Source organism: Schistocerca piceifrons, chromosome 7, assembly GCF_021461385.2.
Source record: "Schistocerca piceifrons isolate TAMUIC-IGC-003096 chromosome 7, iqSchPice1.1, whole genome shotgun sequence".
Taxonomy (NCBI): Eukaryota; Metazoa; Arthropoda; class Insecta; order Orthoptera; family Acrididae; genus Schistocerca; species Schistocerca piceifrons.
This window is the reverse complement of record NC_060144.1, coordinates 368,677,606-368,700,228: the sequence shown is the minus strand read 5'-3', so window position 1 is coordinate 368,700,228 and position 22,623 is coordinate 368,677,606. Positions and strand designations below refer to the sequence as shown.

General features: G+C 39.2%; 1 protein-coding gene across 3 annotated transcripts in view; it reads left to right on the top strand.

Annotated features, from left to right (window-relative positions):
- LOC124805080 (RWD domain-containing protein 2A) overlaps window positions 1–22,623 on the top strand; it is a 123,012-nt gene that overhangs the window by 6,948 nt on the left and 93,441 nt on the right. Inside the window, exon 3 of one of the 3 annotated variants that reach the window (XM_047265513.1) lies at window positions 4,522–5,158. The exons of the other annotated variants lie outside the window; for them this stretch is intronic. Within the exon in view, the coding sequence (XP_047121469.1) occupies window positions 4,522–4,650 (129 nt within the window). The 3' untranslated portion in view covers window positions 4,651–5,158. Of the gene's footprint in view, window positions 1–4,521; window positions 5,159–22,623 lie in introns of those variants that run through there. 3 annotated transcript variants of the gene reach the window in all.

Genomic DNA, 22,623 nt, shown 5'->3' with positions numbered 1-22,623 from the left:
TCAGATAACCAAATGTTTTCGCAACCTGGAGCAAAAACATATGCATGTTCTGCACTCAAAGCTTGGTGCTCAGACGTATCAGTTTTCGTATTAAGTTTTGCTAAAAGTTTTATGCACTCAGGTTTAAAATGTCCCTTGTTGTGACAATAATAACATTCAATGTCTTTTCTACTATGTTAGATGCACTGTTGTTGCCGGTAGTTGAACTGAACTTGCGTCTTTTGTCCACATTAACTACTGCGAAGGCCGTTGAGTTTTCATCTCATTGTAAAAGTTTTTGTTCTTCTTTGAATAACCTTACAGTCAAATTATTGAACGTTTGTTGATCTTCAGCACATGAGCCCAGGCAGCTTTGCTGGCAGACTTCCCAAAATTTTAGCCATTTTGTCAGCTTCTGTAACAGGTTCCCCAATATCAGCTAAAGCTTGTGCCAAGGACTCAACTTGACTGATGGGTTGTGCGATTGTGTCTGATGGTGACGTTCTGTAATCAAAAAATTTCTACTTCAAGTTCATTTTAGTAACTGCGGACTGCTGTTCATGAATAGTCTTTAGTCTGGCCCACATTTCCACTGCATTTGTGCACGTCATAACAGGTCAAATTCCATTGCAGTAGATAGAATGAGCATCGCCTTCGCATTCATTTAAGTTGTCCCAAGCGGTTTGACTCTCACCAGTTTCATTTGGCCTTGGTTTCCCCTCGACGATATCGAGCACTTTTTCAGCACAAAAAATAATTTGCAACTGATATTTCCACATTTGGAAATTTTTACCATCAAATTTCTGGATACTGTACATTTTCAATTTATCCATCTTCGTGTGGGCTGAATGTAAGTCAAACTTATAATACTCAGATCAAAATGAAAACAAAGGTTTTCCACAACAGACCAGTGAAATATGACGCTTCTAGAACTTGAGCATCATGGTTCACACAAATAAAATCTAGTAAAAAGCAGTGAATTCACAGAACCTGATGTCTTTAATTATGTTTTGCCAGAAAATCAGAGTGAAATACGGCGTATTGGTTGAAAAATAATTTATTGCTCCTTTCTTTATTGCAACCAAAAGTTACACCATAACCATAACAACAAAAATATATTTTTATAATGTCACAGAACACAGCCACACACAGAATGAACATAAACATCTGGCGCACTTGTGCTACAAAAACTGAAAATGAAGCCAAAAATAAAAAAAAAACATCTTTGCATTAAAATAATGGTGTGGAAACAGTTGTGTTCTTGTAAAGCTGGGAACATGTGTTGCACACGATGTCTTTATAATGTGCTACTGTCCATCTAAGAGCCTCATGAAATGTCAACTCCTCACAGAAAAAAGGAGTGAGAATGAAGGAGCTTTTGAAACCACATCACACAGTCACATAATCTCAGGGCATTGGATAGTCCTGCACAACATGTGGTAGAGTAGGACCTCATATATAACAGTTCTGTGCATTCACAGCACCATGCAGACTAAAGTGTGCCAGCATCACGTCATCCATTTCCATGTGCGCCAAAAAACAAAGGGCAAAGTCACACCATTGAACCCTATCTTGGGGTTTGCTTTTGTGCATATTCTGAGTCTTGTAGGGATACCAGTGTAAAATACACTGCAAAATCTTTTGCACTTTTGACCAGGGGAGAGACAATTCGTATAATGCAGCTCCAGCACTGGCTGCAGAATTTGGGGCATATGCAGCAGGGTCAACTGTAGCTACAGCAACATCATCAACAACTGCCATGGGAATGGACCATCTCCCGCTCCCTGCTGCACCACCAAATTCACCTGTTTCTTCAACTTTCTTTATCATTTTCTTTAGCCCATTTATTGACATGGGGTCTCTTTATAGCTGTTTCTTCTGGCAGTATTCCCAGAACACAGCACTGCTTTTGCTACCATTCTGATAAAACAACTTTACCGGCAGTGCACAGTCTGTCTCTGTAGCCATTGTGTTTGGTATGGAAAACTTCAACATTGTTAAACTGTACACCAACAGTTACTTTGCAAAAGAAATCACACACAGTGCCATGCAACAAACAACATATTGATGTCGAAACAGGAAACATTTCACATTATGATGGCATACAGCACCATGTTTTCACTTGGTGGCAGAAAATGGAACTCTTCCCCCCTCCCCAAGCACACCCGGTGAGCACATCAGTTAATGAACATATTTATGATGATACAGCATCTTGCACTTTGTACAGCATGTACTGCAGCACTCGGAACACACTGTCAGTTCAACTATCACCACACAGTACAGTACATCAGTATCTCAGGGTATATCTTCAGACAGGCTGAAATATACTGCTGTCAGATGCCTTTACAAGGTAGGTAGTAAGACAGATATTAATAACTACCAAGCAGTCTCAATGCTTACCTCCTTTGTAATTGTACTGGAAAATACTGTTCATGCAAGAACAATATCACACACATCCAAGAATAAGATGTTTGGATTCAATTTGTATTTCAAAAACGTTTCCCCACAAAAAGTTTTTTTTTCTGTGCATGAATCAGATTATAAAAGAAACTAACTGTTTTCAACTGGCTTTTTACAGGACTTGTCAAAAGCGTTATAACTACCAATTTTGTGAGTGCACCACTTCATAGTTCACACGTGAAGTTTGTGCTTGTTTCAGCCACAAGAGGCCACCTGGCCTGTTAATATGACAGCAGCTTTGTGCACAGCCTGCTGGCTGCACCCCCTATTGAAACTAATGAAAATATAGGCTGGATTGCCAGGCTCCGCTGATCGCTTGTGTGTTCCTAATTATATTGTATCTTGTCTTCCATGTGTGTGTACTGTTTGAGCAATTAATTGCAGTGTTCTTAGGTTACAACACTTTTTGGCAGTTGTATGTGCTGTAAAAAGATTTCATGTTTTTCTGTATAAGTCTAAGTTTCACCTCGTTCACAGATCACAAACCACTGGTGTCTCTTTAACTCTTTGGCATCCTTACCAGACAAAGCTGCACGTCACTTACAGTGGCGGGCTCTGTTCCTGTCACAATACAATTATGAGATACATTTTCAACCTATGGCACAACATGCAGATGCTGACACCTTGTTGTGTTGCCAATTGGTCCAGATCCAGAGTTTGATAAAAAGGAATAGCTTTGTTTTCATTTAGATGTGGAAGCTCAAAATGTTGCAGATCGTTTTCCTATTACTAGCACTAAAATTGCAGCTGCAGTAGCCGCAGATCATGTTTTAAGCAAAGTTGTTTCTTTTGTGCAATGTGGCTGGCTGGACAAACCTCTGGACTATGCTTCTGATCCTTTGAGAAATTATTTTGCCATATAAAATAGTATTTCTGTTTGCAGTAGAATGCTGCTGTTAACTACAGTTGATATTACTCCTCGGGTTATAGTTCCATCTGCCCTGCGGTGTAAACCGAGTGAGGTGGCTCAGTGGTTAGCACGTTGGACAACGACGGTTCAAACTCACGTCCGCCCATCCTGATTTAGGTTTTCCATTATTTGCAAGATCGCTTCACACAAATGCTGGGGTGGTTCCTTTTGAAGGGCATGGCCTATTTCCTTTCCCATCCTTTTGTAATGCGAGATTCTGCTCTGTCTCTAATGACCTTGTTTTCAACAGGATGTTAAACAAATCTCCTCCTCCTCTTCGTCCCTTTGGTGTGAGGTTGTGGGTGTTTTGCATGTGGACCACTAGGATATGTCATGTGCGAAAGCATTAGCACACAGATACATTCTTTGGCCATGCATTGAAAGGGAATTGTGTGAGTTGTTACAGCCTGCCCACAGTATGCCATCCATAGGTGGGCTCCCCTACTTCTATGTCACCGTGGCCAGATCCACACCAGCCTTGGGAACCAATTCATGTACCTTTTGTGAGACCTTTTTTAAATTTCTACTGGCTTGTTGTATTTGTGCATATTCTAAGTTTCCATATGTGATGTGTTATCTGCCCATTTCTGCAACAGCAACAATTTCTGCTTTGTCAAAAACTTTTGTGATGGAAGATGTTCCATATACATTAGTCACCAATAACAGTCCCCAGTTTAAATCTCAGGAATTTGAAAACTTTTTAAAAAGGAATGGTGTTTGCCATATCACAGCTCTTCCTTTCCACCCTCCATTGAAAGGGAAAGCAGAATGACTAGTGTGAACATCTATGACTGGGACGAAAAAATGCATTTTGGATGTGCCACTAGAAGCAACTCTTGACTGGTTCCTCAGTTCGTATAGGTTCAACCCTGTTGGCGATAACAGTCCGGCAGAGTTATTGCGCAGTCGTCAGCCCCCAACTGTGCTATGTGTGGTTTGGCTGGCACCAAACCATCCACCAGAACGCTTCCAGCTTGGCACAGCTGTTTTAGCTTGTGGCTTTGACTGCTGGTGGAAATGGATGCTGGTGGTAATTGAGAATAACTGTGGGTGAGCCTCTGTGTGCCAGGCATCGCGACATTTCAACCAGCTATGGCCTTGCATGAGTAGCTGCACACAGGGTGCGCCTCTGCCACTCTCACGTCAGTCGTCTACCCTGTTGTCTCCTACAGTGCCCTGACCTTCTCCACTGCTGCTGCTGCTGCCGCCGCCAACATTTTCAGAACTATACTCCACTGTGGGTGCCCCCTTCAGCTGTTGGGAACCACGATGGGACTCCTCTCCTGCACTGTCGCAGCTAACGCCTCCACTGCTGCCGCATCCATCACTTTCAGCACCGCCTGTTCCACGATCTTCGCTGCAACCTCTCTCCCTGGGTTTGGACTCAGATATGGAAATGGATGCTGCACCATCGTTGCCCATCCTACCATATGGCCTCTCACAGGGATGCAGGAGCCGACCCATCCGCACTTGCTCGACTTCCGACCCTACACACTGATGGCAGTGTGTCACATGTCTCAACAATCTATGTCGATTACGAAAGAAATGGACATGAGCATAGTGCCCATTTCTTACAAAGGAAGAGGAGTGCTGTAACTACCAATTTGTGTGTGAGCTGCTTCATAGTTTTCATATGAAGTTTGTGCTTGATTCAGGTACAAGAGGCCATCCATCGTGCTAATAGGACAGCAGTTCCTTGTGCAGCCTACCGGCTGCACCCCTTTCTGGAACTTGGGAATATGTACACTGGAGTGTAGAGCTCTGCCAGCCAAATGTGTGTTGCTAATTGTATTTTACCTTGTATTTCATGTGTGTGTACTGTTTGAGCAATGAATTACAGTATTTGTGGGTTAGAAAAAAAAGTATTTTGTGCACAGTTCATTTTATTCCAGAGAAATTAAAATATTATGGTGTCAGAAATCTTGGTAGTAACTGGTGGGTATGCAGATTTTTTGGCTGTTGTCATTTATGGTAAAATATTCTATCAGTAGGCTGTATCGTATTCCTCTTCAAATTCCATGGTCAACATTTTGATACCTCTGTTGGCACCTTCTTCAGGACTTCACAGTTGACCGTGGATGACTGAACACTCAGTGCTCAGCCATCCAGGTCCCAGCAGAGGGACTGAAATGACAAGCATTGAAAAAGTTTTAAGAGGGATATGACATGGCCTACTGATAGAAAATTGTACCATCAAATGCTGGGTGTCACATTAAAAAACCCAGGAAATGTATACATAGAGTTGGGAGTAACCACTGTAGGTGTACTACAGGAGTCAGTATTTGATTCTCTTTTGTTCTTGTTCTATATCTGTACTCTGCAAACCACTGTGAAATACAAGGCAGAGGGTACTTCCTCTTGTACCACGTATTGGGGCATCTTCCCATTCCCTTTGCATATAGAGTATGGAAAGAATGTTTGCTTTAATGCTGTGATGTGTGCTGTAATTAATCTAATCTTGTCTTCACAATCTATATGAGAGTAACACATTTTGGATTATGTAAATTCCTAGATTTCTCACATAAAACTAGTTCATGACTCTTAGTGGTGTTAATACTAGAAGTTATCAGGTGTTAAGCTAACAAGGGAACCTCCCCATCGCACCCCCCTCAGATTTAGTTATAAGTTGGCATGGTGGATAGGCCTTGAAAAACTGAAAACAGATCAATTGAGAAAACAGGAAGAAGTTGTGTGGAACTGTGAAAAAATAAGCAAAATATACAAACTGAGTAGTTCATGAGTAAGATAGGCAACGTCAAGGACAACGGGTTCGCAGGAGCGCCGTGGTCTCGTGGTAACGTGAGTAGCTGCGGAACGAAAGGTCCTTGGTTCAAATCTTCCATCAAGTGAAAAGTTTAATTTTTTATTTTCAGTTTATGTGACAAACTCTTATGTTTTCATCACTTTTTTGGGAGTGATTATCACATCCACAAGAAAACCTAAATCAGGCAAGGTAGAAGAATCTTTTTACCCCTTCGCCAAGTGTACAAGTTAGGTGGGTCGACAACATATTCCTGTCATGTGACGCACATGCCGTCACCAGTGTCGTATAGAATATATCAGATGTGTTTACCTGTGGATGAATCGGTTGACCTATGACCTTGCGATCAAATGTTTTCGGTTCCCATTGGGGAGGCACGTCCTTTCGTCTACTAATCGCACGGTTTTGCGATGCGGTCGCAAAACACAGACACTAAACTTATTACAGTGAACAAAGACGTTAATGAACGAACGGACAGATAATAACTATGCAAAAATAAAGAAAATAAAATTTTCACTCGCGGGAAGACTTGAACCAAGGACCTCTTGTTCAGCAGCTGCTTACGCTACCACGGCACCACGACGCTCATGAGCTCGCTCTGTGCATGATGTTGCCTATGGGACCCGTGGACTACTCAGTTTGTATATTTTGCTTATTTTTTCACAGTTCCACACAACTTCTTCCTGTTTTCTCAATTGATCTGTGTTCAGTTTATCAAGGCCTATCCACTGTGCCAACTTATAACTAAATCTGAGGGGGGTGCGATGGGGAGGTTCCCTTGTAAGTAATATCAATTTATTAGTTATCACAATTACAACCATGAAGACAAGATACAGACAGAAGCAAAAAAACATGCCGAGAAAAAACACATACATAAAAAAGAAAGAAAAGAAATGAAAGCACAATTATTAAATTGTAATTAATTCCAAGTTTCACTGTCTCCATCTTTGGACCCAATATATTGAACTGTTCACTCGTAGTTGCTTTCGTTAAAATCTACCACTTATTCCTCAGATCTAATGTACTGAACATTCAAATGTCCTTCGTTACACTGCTGATGTATGACATTGTATTTAATATCCACATGCTTCACTCATCTATGTTCCTGCAGCATAAACTGTTGGAGTTTTCACAGGTATTTAAAATTCTTCAAGAAAATTCTTCAGCCACAGGGTGTATGTTGTAGCTGTTGCCAAAGCAATATATTCTTCTTCTGTGGAAGATAGTGAAACACATGCCTGTCTCCATGTGGTCATATCCTTTTACCTGAGCACATCCTTTAATAACTAAATGTATCTTGTATGTTTCAGTATTTCCAGATGCATCTCTTTTCAGTTTGAACGTCCACTTGCTGTCAATGGCTCTTTTATTTGCTGGAAGTGGTGCATAAGTTCAAGTTGCATTAGACGACAGAGAGTGCAGTTCTTTTGTATTGTTTTTGTCCACTCTTTAGCATCATGCTACTCCATCACATCTTCAAAATTCTGAGGTTAGTTTCCCACAAATACTTCTGCATTCACAGATAACACTGCGTAATTGTCCAAGTATCTAGGTTTCCTTGTTAATCTACTGCTTTTCTGCATCCTTCACTTCTTCTGAGGTCATGGGCTCTGAGTTATCTCTTCAGTGGGGTTGTCAGTTTCCTCAATGTTAGTTTCATTCTGATGTCCTCAATCTTCTGCTGTGTCTGTGTTTTTCCGTCCATTTTAATGGTCTCCTTCAAGATCCAGTTGTTACTACTTTCATCTTCAAATAAAAACTTCTTCAATAATTACACCTCTTCCTAGTAGAGTGTTGTGTTGTTTGGGGCAGTCATGAAAAATGTTGATGATCTGGTGTTAAGCTTGCTTATCAGTAGTTCCTGAAGAGTGCAGTTGCGCTAGAAGGGGTGAGTGGTGGTGGAGGGTGGGAGAACCCAGTAGAAACACTGTAAAGAAGGCTCTATTTATTCTCGGTACATGCTTTGTCGTGACTCAGCGAGGGAAAATGTGTCTCACTCTGTTGACTCACGATACTTCTCCATTGGTGATGGTGCCTGAAACAGCCCCTCGGTGCTGGTTGCAGCAGGTGTGGCCTGCCAATTGACAGTGCTGTGGCACTAAGTTCCACAAGGAACTGGATTCCAGCAATGAGACTGCTTTTTCCTCAATATTCAGACATATTTATATCACTCCTAGGCACATTTGTTTCACTAAAATCTGGCATTTTATCACATCTCCTGTAACAAGAGACTTGCCCTGGTGTGGTTACACTGACCCACCTGCTGTGGTTAATCCCTCTGTGTGGTGCGGTTGTCCAGCGAATGCGGCTAGCCTTAGCTTGTGCTACCCTTGCGTACCTGTTATTTTGACCCACACGTTGGCACACTGTGGCTACCGTCTGCATCTGATAATGCAATTACTTCATGGTGGCTTTCTCACTACCACATATTACTTCACTAAAAGACTGGGTGGTGACACTACGTTCATTTGGAATGAGCAGATATGCAGTTCACATAAACACATGCAGTTTCTTCAGATTTGACTTTCTTCCATACCACACTGTTGCTGGAATTCCTCTATCTAAAGCTGAAGGAGGACTATGAAAAAAAGAGCTGCCAACACCACTTCTGACCATAACTGCTTTCCAAGTCTATGCCCAAGAATCGTAAATGAGCCTTTTCAATTATAGTGCAATTTAGTCATCTGTCACTCCATTTTGCTGAGGTGTGTACCTAATGGTAAACTTGGACTGCACTCATTTTCTTGAAGGGATTCCCCAATTTCCTGTGAAATGTATTCACAACTGTACATCTAAATCAGCTGATTTTTCTCACTAAAATGAGCAGTAGGCTCTCCATAGTATACTTTAAAATAATGGAACACTTCAGACTGTTCGAAGAGTGTAAGCTGCTATAAAGCGAGTTATCATCAGTGAAAGTCACTATATATTTCTTTCTATCAAGAGACAGCTGTTATAGGACCAAGCTCATCACTATGTATCAGTTCAAGTGGACACTTGGCTGGGCTATGCGACTGAATATGTGGTAATTGTATTTGTTTAGTCTCTGTGTACGTCAAATATTTATTTACCTGTGTATAAAATTTTATTTTGCCCATGCCTTCTGCTAGATAATGAAGGTTCTTTGTATTTTCAAGGTTCACATGTTGTAAGCGTTTATGCTACAAGTCTTTATCGCTGTCTGAAACACAAGCGCTACACATAGTATTCCTAGTACTTTTTAACGAAAGGGTATACATGCTTGAATCCTTTCTATTAGCTAGAGCTATAAATTTTACACACTTTTGAATTGAACCCACAGAATTTTCAAAAACAATGCAGTATCCTGCTATTTCTGATTTGCACACTGACAAATTATTTAGTAAACCTGACACTACAAGAACATCTTTTATTTTTATTTGAAATTTTTTTCCACAAATGGTGCTTTCAACATCAACTTCTCCAACCTTTCTGGAAACAAAAATGTATCTGTTATGGCAACCTTTATTCGTATAGGATTTAACTAAATGTTCTGTTGCCCCTGAGCGTAGAAACTACCCTGCTTTGCCACCTGAAAAACTTCCTGTAACAGCTGAGAGAAAAAACCTATTTTCAATTCCATGTATTTCTTGCAAATTTTTTGTTAAATTTGCAGAGTTGTTACATTTATGCTTTTGTGATCATTTAACTTTGCATTGTGCCCTAATATGACCTCATTTCCGACATAAAAGTCAAAATTCCAATATGTGACAGAGGATTGTGTTCTTCCTCTTTTGTGTTTGTCCATTCTTCTTCATCATGCCCACACTTCACATCTTCAGTATTCTGAGGTAAGTTTTCCACAAATGCTTCTGCATTCAAGGCTACCACTGTATAATCTTCCAAGCATCGAGTTTTTTTTGTGCCTACTTCTGAAGTCATGAGTTCAGAGTTATGTTCAGTTTCCTCTAAGTTACTTTCATTCCCACGCCCTTAATCTTCTGCTATGTCAGGATAGAAGAGCCTGAAACATTTACAGTTTCACTCGTAGCAGGGATTTGTGGTTTTGCATCCAGGTTGTTTCCTGGGATAAGATTTGAGAGTATCATCAATGAGTTTTATCTGTAATTCAATTTTAGAGCAATAGCATACATGGTGAAAAATGGATTTTACCACTTCCTGAAATATATAAAACTTCTCAGACTTCGTGCTGTGTCAGTTGAGGGTAAAACCTTGAGGTTTCGATGATTGTCATTGTCAGGTACAACTGACTGTCAAAATTCTTGTGTGGTGGACTTGTTTAGCCCAAAGACGGTTTCTGATTGTTCAGTAGTTACATCATGCTGCCACAGATGGGGTTAATGTCTGTGCTGGTGGTGTTGGTGCTCCTGCATTAGTGTAAACATCACGACCAATAGCTACGGCTCTTCTCTGCATCGAGAACTCGCTTCCATGCACCGCGAAGATTATATTTGCTGTAACGGTTGAAATTTTTCTCGTATGTTCTCATTCCTACAACCTCTTTAATTATAGAGTCCCTGTATGTGGGAGTGTGGGACAAAACTTTTGTTTCATCAGACAATATTTTATGTTTGTTTGTGAGGCTGTGCTTAGCAGCTGCAGATTTCTTCATTTCTTGATTTTTAATTTGCTGTTGATGTTCTGCACAGCTGTCGGAAACGGTTCAGATGACTGATCAATGTAATTGCTTCCACACTCACATGGGATATTGTATATCCCAGGAATCCAGAGGACATTTTGAGGAACATGCATTAAATTTAGTGCCCCATCAATCATCTTAATTTTACCGTTATATTGCCGACATGTTTATGGTCTGGCCCACAGGGCGAGCATACAAACAGTGTGCACCCAAATGTCCAGTTCACTGTTGAGTCAGAGAAAGAGGGAAGGCTGCCAATTTTAGATGTATTGGCACAATAAAAGTGGGATGGCTATCTTAGCCCCTCATTGTACTGCAAGTCAACACACACTGATTTGTCTCTTAAGGCCCAGAGTTTTTCCACCCAGTCCAGAAAAGAGCAGCTTTTAAATACATTGGTACACAGAGGAAAAGCCGTTTCTGATGAAGATCACTTGGATTCCGAAATTAATCACCTGAAGCATGTGTTCCGAAAGAACAGCTATGGATCACGTGATATCAAGTCAGCATTCTCCAAGAAAAGGAAATGTGAAAATGTTGGACATTCACATGATGAACCACCGATTGCACTCGTTACTTTCTGCAGTGTTACATCCATCAAAATAGGCAGAGTCCTGGGAAGACGAGGTATCAGATCTATTTTCCGAACTCCTGAGAAGATAAAGCAGATGCTACACCCTGTTAAGAACAATATCAACCTCAGGAGTCCTAGGATTTGCAACATCCCTTGTGTGTTCGGAAGTAGTTGCGGCGTATTAAAAATCAAGAACTGGAGGAATCTGCAGTTGCTGAGCTGAACATAGCCTCATAAATAAACATAAAATAATGTTTGATGAAACAAAAGTTTTGTCCCAGGCTCCACACACTGGAATTCTATAATTAAATACACTGTAGAAATGATAATGTGTAAGAAAACCTTCAGCCGTGGTGGCGTATATAATCTTAGCGGTGCAGAAAGGAGCTCTAGGGGCAGAGAAGAGCCATAGGTATCTGTTGCAATGTTTATGCTACTGCAGAAACAGTGGCGCCACCAGTGCAGACATTGACACCATTTGTGCCAGCATGATGTAACTACCAATAAGTCAGAAGCCACCTTTGGGCTATATAAGGTCACCCCAGCTACAATTTTGACAGTCAGTTGCTCCTGACAAAGACAGTGATGAAAATTGTCGAAAGCTCGAGGTTTTACCCTGAACTGATGCAGTAAGAAGTTGGAGAATGTTTTATACAATAGTGCCATCACAGAAGACTTCATTCTCAGATACCTGAGTTGGTTTTATGAGAGAGCATTACTTCAACACTTTATAAGGAGTATGTCCTGGGATAGTTTGCATCAATCTTCAAGCACCTGCCAGTTACAGTGACATATCCCGTGGGTCAAAAATCTACGACAATTCATGCTCCCCTTCTTTGCATATATTAAGGATGATCCCCTATAGGCATTTTTGGTATGGACCCCATGCTCCTGAGAAATATTCTAGGACAGGTCTTAAGAATATTTTGAAAGCAATGTCCTTTGTACTGATTGCATGCTCCCAGTGTCCTACTTTCGTATGACATGCAGCATCTGGCAGACGAAATAAACTTTGTTCCTTTCTGGGTGTGTGTCCTTCTCGCAACTTAAAGTATAACCTGTGAATACATTATTAATTAATGTATTCTAGTACAAAATATTTTGAAGCTTACAATTTATTTAGTATTGTTACAAAAATTAGTATGTGTCTCAAATTGTGTTCAGTTAGCTCAACATCCACCAGAAGACAAAATTCATCTGCTTCTGTATTTCTCATTATTATTTCAAGACAGCTGAAAATGAGACAGCATCATTGATAAAATTGCCCAAGTGAGCACCTAATCAATAGTAAAGGATATCTAATGAGAAAAATAAAGGTGAAAACACCACATAAAACCATGAAACCAAACAGAAAGAGTTATGTCACATTCGGCAGAGGTGTGATGTACTACACTATGAATGAACTTAGTCTGCCACCAGCTTTACCTATGACTGAGTCTAAGCGATATTTCCATTACACAAACACACACACACACACACACACACACACACACACACACACACACACACACACAAAATTGATGATTGCATGGTGCCTCAGGACATATCCTGTCAACTGATCCCTTTTTTAGTTCATTTGTGCCATAAATTTCTTTTCTTCCCATTTTGGTTCAGTACTTCCTCATTAATTAATTAATTGATCCACCCATCAGATCTTCAGCATTCTTCTGTAGTATCATATTTCACTCCTGTACAAGACTACACCCTAGGCAAATAACTTCAGCAGAGGCTTCCCAACGTTTAAATTTGTATTATATGTTATTAAATTCCTGTTTTTCGGAAATGCTTTTCCTGCCGTAGCCATATTGCATGTTATACCTTCTCTACTTCGGCCATCGTTAGTTATTTTGCTGGGCAATATTCATATACTACTCTTAGTGCCTTATTTAGTAATCTAATACCTCCAGCATTGCCTTATTTAATTTGATTAGGTTTTAATATTCTTGTATTACTTTTATGATGCTCATCTTATAACCTCTTTTTGAGACACTATCCATTCCATTCAGCTGTTGTTCTCTCTGACAGAATTACAGTGTCATGAACAAATCTCAAAGATTTTATTTCTTCTTCCCAAACTAAAGTTCTCTTTCCAATTTTGTCTTTGCTTTCCTTTACTGTGCTTAATGTGTATATTGAATAATATCAGGGACAGGCTACAACTCTACCTCACTCCCTTCATAATCACTGCTGCCTTTCGTGTCCTTCGACTCTTATAACTGTAGTCTGGCTGCTGTACAAGTCGTAAATAAACTTTTGCTCCCTGCATTTTATGTAATGTTAATGTAAAATGACTTATTCTACATCACTACTATTAATCAGACATATGATCCATGGTACGTGAAATTTACTTAAGGTTTCTCTAAGCCTACACATGCTATAAAAGTAGGTTTGCTTTTCTTGACTACGCCTTTTAAGATAAATCGTAGGCTCAGTATTGCCTCATGTAATCCTACATTTCTCTGGAACCCAAGCTGATCTTCACACAGGTGGACAAACTCTAATATGTTGTAAAACACTTGCACTTTACTCCTCTCTGAGGACATTTCCACTGAATATTTTCTAGCCATCTCATTCAGTGCACACACACCATTTTTTGTTTCATTATAAAGTTCTGCAGTTTCTGGAATTCTATTCCAGTCATTCCTAATTATGCACTTGAATATGTGTTCAGAGAATAAAATGTTTTTTTATTTTTTTATTTTTGCGTTTTGATAAACATACAAGACTGTCTCTCCATACTTCATCACAGCAGTTTCATATAGTGGTGCTTATGACCACTACATACAAAAATATCACTGCCAACCAAATAGCACACCAGCTACTGCTAAATGGGAACCCCAGCCATAAATCCAAAAAACCAAAACTACGAAGAACTGAGAAAGAGGAAAATAATGACTTTTCACCCCCATTTACAATGGATGAATTACAGAAGGCTTTTAAATAGAGTAAAACTGATAAATCAGTTGACTTGGACAGCATAGCTGATGGAGGCTACAGAAAAATGGCCTTCCCCAGGGAAGTGTGTTGGCTCCAGCTTTGTTCAGTATATACACTTAACGGCCAACCTGTAGTCCTCAGCTGTAGGAGTTTCTTAAGTGCTGATGTTCTCACTCTGGCAGCCTAAAGCACAAACTTTTAGTCAATAGAAAGCATTGGAAAGAGTGCCGTTGAAGATCTGTCAAAATATTTCAGAATAAATCAGCTTAAACCAAACCCATCAAAGACACAAAAGAGTGCTTTCCATCTGAGAAACAGGGTAACCACCCACAAGCTAAAGATAGAATGGTCAGGGGTTAAATTGGAACACTGTGGCACTCCAAAATATCTAGGAATAACACTAGACAGATCTCTGATGTTCAAAGACCAAAGTATCAATTTCAAATCAAAAGTCTCCACCAGGAACAACCTACTGAGAAATCTGACCAGATCACAGTGGGGCAGCCAATCTGAAACCATTCGAACTTCTGCAATGGCATTATACTACTCCGCTGTAGAGTATGCCTGTCCTGCTTGGTACAAGTCAACATATGCCAAAAACGACACATAGGCTGCTTGAAGTTAACTCCAGTTGAATGGCTCCACCACCTTGCAGGAATTGCACCACCTCGTGGTCGAAGAGAGATAGCAGCAAATAGAGAAAGAATAGAACTGGAGAAAAAAAAAAAATGCGTCTCATGGCGGGGCAATGAGCCTACCCACTACAACAAAGGTCAAGAAAAAGTTTCCTCAGAACATCAGACAAACTAACAACCATTGATGAAGAAGCCATCTGCAACTGTGGAGGGCTGAGACATCCCAGGCTCCTGGCTGGAAAAGATTTTCAGACTCTTTACTGCATGGTCATGATGAGAAGTGGCCTGTATGGAAGCCCTTGAATAGGCTGATTTCAGGAGTGGGCATATCACTCGCTAACGTGGCAAAATAGGGATACACTGAAGAAAACGAAACCTAATGTGACTGCAGGGAAGAAGAGACTATCCAACATATGCATCAGTGTTGACTGTGTCCAGCCACCTGCACAGATGATGACCTTCACCAGGCAACTTAAATGCACTGGAAGAGGCCAAAGTTTGATCAAAGATTATGTAAACTGTGCTGATCTGCAAACAGTTGTAGAAACTGTGTGTTATGGATGTATCTGATAATAATAATAGGAATAGATAATACAAATATTAAAGAAGAACTAAAAGAAAAATATAGACAAAGACTAACAAAAATACCGAAAACAGAATTGACAGCAAGAAACATGACAAAAGCTATAAATACTTATGCTATACCAATATTGACCTACTCATTTGGAGTAGTGAAATGGAGTAACACAGACCTAGAAGCACTCAATACACTTACACGATCACAATGCCACAAATATAGAATACATCACATACATTCAGCAACAGAAAGATTCACATTTAGCAGAAAGGAAGGAGGAAGGGGATTTATCGACATAAAAAACCTACATTATGGACAGGTAGACAATTTAAGAAAATTCTTTGTAGGATGAGCAGAAACTAGCAAAATACACAAAGCAATCACTCATATAAATACATCGGCTACACCACTGCAATTTCATAACCTCTTCTACAACCCTTTAGATCACATATCATCAACAGATACAAAGAAAGTAAATTGGAAAAAGAAAACACTACATGGCAAGCACCCATATCATCTAACACAGCCACACATCGATCGAGACGCATCCAACACATGGCTAAGAAAAGGCAATATATACAGTGAGACGGAAGGATTCATGATTGCAATACAGGATCAAACAATAAACACCAGATATTACAGCAAGCATATTATTAAAGATCCCAATATCACAACAGATAAATGCAGACTTTGCAAAAAACAAATAGAAACAGTAGATCACATCACAAGTGGATGTACAATACTAGCAAATACAGAATACCCCAGAAGACATGACAATGTAGCAAAAATAATACATCAACAGCTTGCCTTACAACATAAACTTATAAAACAACACGTTCCCACATACAAGTATGCACCACAAAATGTACTGGAGAATGATGAATACAAATTATACTGGAACAGAACCATTATAACAGATAAAACAACACCACATAACAAACCTGACATCATACTCACCAATAAAAAGAAGAAATGAACACAACTAATCGAAATATCCATACCCAATACAACAAATATACAAAAGAAAACAGGAGAAAAAATTGAAAAATACATCCAACTGGCTGAGGAAGTCAAGGACAGGTGGCATCAGGATAAAGTTGAAATTATACCAATTATACTATCAACTACAGGAGTAATACCACACAATATCCACCAGTACATCAATGCAATACAGCTACATCCAAACTTATATATACAACTACAGAAATCCGTAATTATTGATACATGTTGAATTACCCGAAAGTTCCTAAATGCAATATAACATATACTGTACAGTTAAAAGGAAGTCACACTTAATCAAGGTCCTCGTCACTTTCCATTTTTGACCAGACATAATGTCTGAGAAAAGAAATAATAATAATAATAATAATAGCGGTGCTTTTGAAATTCTTATTGATGGGGATTCCCTCTTCTCTAATGCTTAAGTATACCCATTAGGCTGGTACCCTTATTCTTCAACATTTCAGCCAGGTGTCAAAATGTGAATAATTGTGGTTGTCACCATGCCTGGCTTTTGGTTTCTGTACTGTGAAAGGCTGCAACATTTATTGATCGCAGCTAACGTAGACCTTGAGCTACATCATCACACCCTAGCCAAAAGTTGTTCATGTATTGTCTTTCCATTTCATAGTCAACTACTAAATCACATCAAAAGCTAACTTTAAGATAAACTCTATAGGTAGCACATTTATTCACCAATGTCATATTTTCCGACAGTTTATCACAACAGATTGTACTAAAATGTGCAATTTGGAGATATACAGGGTGGTTCAAAAAGAATACCACAACTTTAGGAATTTAAAACACTGCAACGACAAAAGGCAGAGCTAAGCACTATCGGTCAGCGAATTAAGGGAGCTATATAGTTTCATTTAGTTGTACATTTGTTCGCTTGAGGCGCTTTTGACTAGGCGTCAGCGTCAGTTGATGCTAAGATGCCGACCGCTCAACAGAAAGCTTTTTGTGTTATTCAGTACGACAGAAGTGAATCGACGACAGTTGTTCAGCGTGCATTTCGAACTAAGTATGGTGTTAAACCTCCTGATAGGTGGTGTATTAAACGTTGGTATAAACAGTTTACAGAGAATGGGTGTTTGTGCAAAGGGGAAAGTTCTGGACGGCCGAGAACGAGTGATGAAAATGTAGCACGCATCCAGCAAGCATTTGTTCGCAGCCCAGGAAAATCAACTCGCAGAGCTAGCAGAGAGCTGCAAATTCCACAATCAACTGTATGGAGAGTCCTACGAAAAAGGTTAGTTATGAAACCTTATTGTCTGAAATTGGTTCAAGCACTGTCTGCAGCTGATAAGATTAAAAGAATCAATTTCTGTGATTTTATCCTTGCTCAAATGGAAACAGATGAATCTTTCGTTTCAAAGATTGTGTTTAGTGATGAAGCAACTTTCCACACTAACGGGAAAGTCAACCGTCACAATGTCTGTATATGGGGCACTGAGAATCTGCGGGAAACAACTCAGTATGAATGTGACTCGCCTAAGGTGAACGTTTTCTGTGCCATTTCAGCCAATAAAGTTTTTGGTCCCTTTTTCTTCGAAGGTGCTACTGTAACTGGACCACAGTATCTGGAGATGTTAGAGAATTGGCTGTTCCCTCAGCTCGAACAAGAAGCACAACAATTCATATTTCAGCAGGATGGAGCGCCACCACATTGGCACTTATCTGTCCGTAACTACCTGAACGTCAACTACCTGAGGCGATGGATTGGCCGCCAGGCAGCCCGTGACAGAGCACTTCATCACTGGCCTCCAAGGAGCCCTGATCTTACCCCCTGCGATTTTTTCTTATGGGGGTATGTTAAGGATATGGTGTTTCGGCCACCTCTCCCAGCCACCATTGATGATTTGAAACGAGAAATAACAGCAGCTATCCAAACTGTTACGCCTGATATGCTACAGAGAGTGTGGAACAAGTTGGAGTATCGGGTTGATATTGCTCATGTGTCTGGAGGGGGCCATATTGAACATCTCTGAACTTGTTTTTGAGTGAAAAAAAAAACTTTTTAAATACTCTTTGTAATGATGTATAACAGAAGGTTATATTATGTTTCTTTCATTAAATACACATTTTTAAAGTTGTGGCATTCTTTTTGAATCACCCTGTATTTAATGTGGGTATGTCAGCTTCACAGAATGCTTAATGTTTTTCGTGTTTTCAGTTCTAAACCTGAGAAGTTTGATATTTTGTGTGTGTTCATTTGGGGCATTTATTGTGAGCAAGCTCTTAGCACATATGCATACATTTATTCCCATTGGTTTTATTGCAGAAAATATCTATTCCAAGCCCCACATAGCATCATTCGAAGGCACCAAATCATTAGCAGATCGGTGTGCTTGGTCCTCCACTTGCTGGTGATCTTTATGATTGGGAAACAGATATTTTAGATTTGTTCTTAAGATTTGTATACAATGGATGGTAAATTGGAGGCACAAATGGAAGTAACTGCTGCAGGTTTTAACATTTCTCTGTTAGCAGGTGTTGACAATGCATCCAGCTGTATTGTCGCTGAACTTTGCAATTGTCGGTTCAATCATCTTAAGTCAATGGAATCAAAATTAATGTCATCATTGAGGGCAGTAGTATAAAATGTTCCATACGGGAATGATCAAAAATCAGAAACTCATGATATATGGTCTTCTGTGAGGTGTACTTTACAATATATGTCCAAAACTTAATTTTTTTTTCTGGTTCCAACCTTGATGTTGTATCCTTTACCAGGATACAGATTAACTGGCTGTTTTTCAAGGATTTCCTTGTGGGGTGGGGGAATGGCCGTGTACGTAAAAAATAGTATTCCATTTGAGTCCATAGACGTATCACGGCCCTGCACTGAACAGATATTTGAATGTTGGGCAGGGACAGTTGAATTTAATGAAACTAGCAGTTGAATTTAATGAAACTAAACTTCTAATTATTATTGTTTTTAGCTACCCTTACTCTGACTTCAGAGCATTTCTGCTTAAGCCAGAGAGGTTCTTGTTTCACTTTATAGGAAGTATCAGAAATTAGTTATATCTGGTGACTTCAATATTAATTTTGTATATGATGGTGCAAGAAAAAGGATGTTGGTAGGTCTCCTGAATTCATATGATCTGATGCAGATACTGTTTTTTTTCCAACTAGAGTGCAGGGGAACAGTAGCACAGCCATAGACAATATTTTTATTCATTCTTCATTACTGGATGGGCATTCTGTTAGTAAAAGGGTGAATGGCCTTCCAGACCATGATGCACAAATTTCAACACTAAAATGCTTTTGTACTCAAACAAATGTCACATATAATTACAAATTATGTAGGAAGGTTAATCCAACAGCAGTAAAGAGTTTTTTAAACCTCGTCAAGGAACAAGAGTGGTAGGATGTTATGGTGCCGATAACATAGATGACAAATATAATGCATTCCTTAACACATTTCTCATGCTCTTCGAGAGTTGCTTTCCATTAGAACATTCTAAATGGGGTACTAGCTTTGAAAGGCTGTCTGGGCCTCTGACTAGTGGGATAGGGATATCATGTAGAACAAAGCAGGAATTATGTCGAAATGTTGGAAGTAGTCACAATCAAGCTGCAGTAGCCCTTTACAAACAGTACTGTAAGGTGCTTAAAAATGTTATTAGGAAGGCAAAGAGTATGTGGTACGCAAATAGAAAAGCTAATTCACAGGCTAAAATTAAAACCATATGGTCAGTTGTAAGGAAGTGTCTGGTCAGCAGCACAAGGTCAACAATATAAAGTCAGTTCATAGTAAAAATATTTCTATTACTGATAAATCAGATATATGTACAGTATTTAACAATCTTTTTCTGACCATTACTGGTGAATTAAATAAAAATTTAGTTTCTACAGGGAATCTCATAACTCTCTTGGCAAATGCCTTACTAAGATTGATGTCTGAAATGCTCCTCTGTGACACAGACAAGGGGGAGATTGAGTCAATAATTAAATCACTAAAGACTAAGGGCTGTCATGGATATGGTGGAATGCCTAGCAGAATATTAAAGCACTGTGTAGCATATGTTAGCCCTGTACTTAGCCATATTTGTAATTTGTCATTTAGGAATGGTCAGTTTCCTGAACTATTAATGTACTCAGTAGTAAAGCTGCTTCGTAAAAAGGGAGAAAGGGATAATGTAGACAATTTTAGGCCTATTCCTATGCCATCAGTGTTTACTTAAGTTATTGAAAAGGCTGTGTATGTAAGGATAATTGATCGTTTTATATCACATAATTTGCTGTCAAATGTACAGTTCAGCTTTAGAAGTCAGTTTAACAACTGAAAATGTTATATTCTCTTTTCTCTGTGAGGTACCGGATAGGTTAAGCAAAAGGTTTCGAACGCTAGGCATATTTTTTGATTTAACTAAGGCGTTTGATTGTGTTGGTCACAAGATATTGCTCCAGAAGTGGGACCATTATGAAATGTAGGGAGTAGCTCACAACTGGTTCACCTCTTACTTTAGCTACAGACAGCAAAAGGTCATTATTCACAGTGTTGAGAATGGCTCTGAAGTGGGGTCTGAGTGGGGTGCGGTCAAGTGGAGGTGCCCCAGGGATCAGTGTTGGGGCCACTCTTGTTCCTTATTTATATAAATGATATGTCCTCTAGTATTATGGGTAACTCTAAAATATTTCTGTTTGTTGATGACACTGTCGTGCAACATTGGCTCGGCTTCAAATAGTGCAGTTCATGACCTAAGTTTCTGACTTGTAGAACATAAACTGATGCTAAATCACAGTTAGACTTAGTTTTTACAGTTTCTAACACACAAATCAACAAAACCTGATGTTTTAATTTCACAGACTGGGCATATGATTAGTGAAACGGAACAATTCAAATTTCTAGGTGTTCAGATAGATAGTAAATTGTCCTGGAAAGCCCACCTTCAGGATCTTGTTCGAAGACTTAATGCTGCCATTTTTACTATTCGAATGGTATCTGAAGTGACTGATCATTCGACACAAAAATTAAATTTGTCTACTTTGCTTATTTTCATTTGTTTATGTCATATGGTGTTATATTTTGGGGTAACCCTTCCCATTCTAAAAGATACTTTTGACTCATAAACGGCAATAAGTGGTGTAAGTTCGTGAACCTCTTGTCGACCCCTGTTCACGAGTCCGGGTATTTTGACATTGGCCTCTCAATATGTATATTCCTTACTGTCATCTCTTGTTAACAATATTAGCTTATTCCCAAGAATAAGCAGCTTCACTCAGTTAATACTCTTGTACAGAAAAATGTGCAGTATTCTGCTGCGTCCATTTTCAATAAGCTACCAGAAGAATTCAAAAATCTTAGCAGTAATCCACGTGCTTTCAAATAGAAACTGAAGAGTTACTTATGGCTTGACTTTTTTTGGGTTCATAAACATTTTATTTTTATTAGTTATTACTTTTTTATTTTCTTTTATTTATTTATTTATTGTTCCGTTGTTGTAATTTCATGTACTGACATGTTCCATGACCTTGGAGATTTGCTCCTCAATTTGGTCCTACAGAACTTGATTTGTAAATAAATAAATAAAAATAAACTAAAGGCAACAAGGATCATTACAGACAGGAAGTTACCTTAAATGCCTCAAGGAACCATAAGTATTGGCATTTTCACTGCCAATCTGCATATTATCTCCATTCTTCTTAATATGTTCATCTTCTTCCAGTCTTCTAATTTAATGGTTTGAATGCAAAAACATCTTCTGTGTGCCAGATTCTAATCCATCAAATCATCTGGTGACAACAGTATACAAAACATTTGGAACCAAAGACCTGTATGTGCACTTGTATCTCTTTGCATCCAAAAAGTAAACATGTCTTGTTAACCATAAACAGCTAAGAAACAGTTCAGATCACCCAATGCAGCTATATCCCTTTGGTGCCAAAGAGATTGGTTCTTCCTCTACAGTATTGTACATATATCTCCATATGTTTGATTTTGTCATTTACTCCCCTTTGCTTCTAACCACCACAATTATGATCAAATCAAGCAGTGATACGGAAAACAATCTTTCTTGGTCCATATCCTCTAGTATGTTGACACAATGAAACAAAGAGCTCTTGTATGTATGTAACATCTAATATTGTGGAACATACTTTTATTAACTTGATAAGAATGTGAAAGTGAATAAAAGAAATTCAGAGGGAGCAGGAGGCAAACC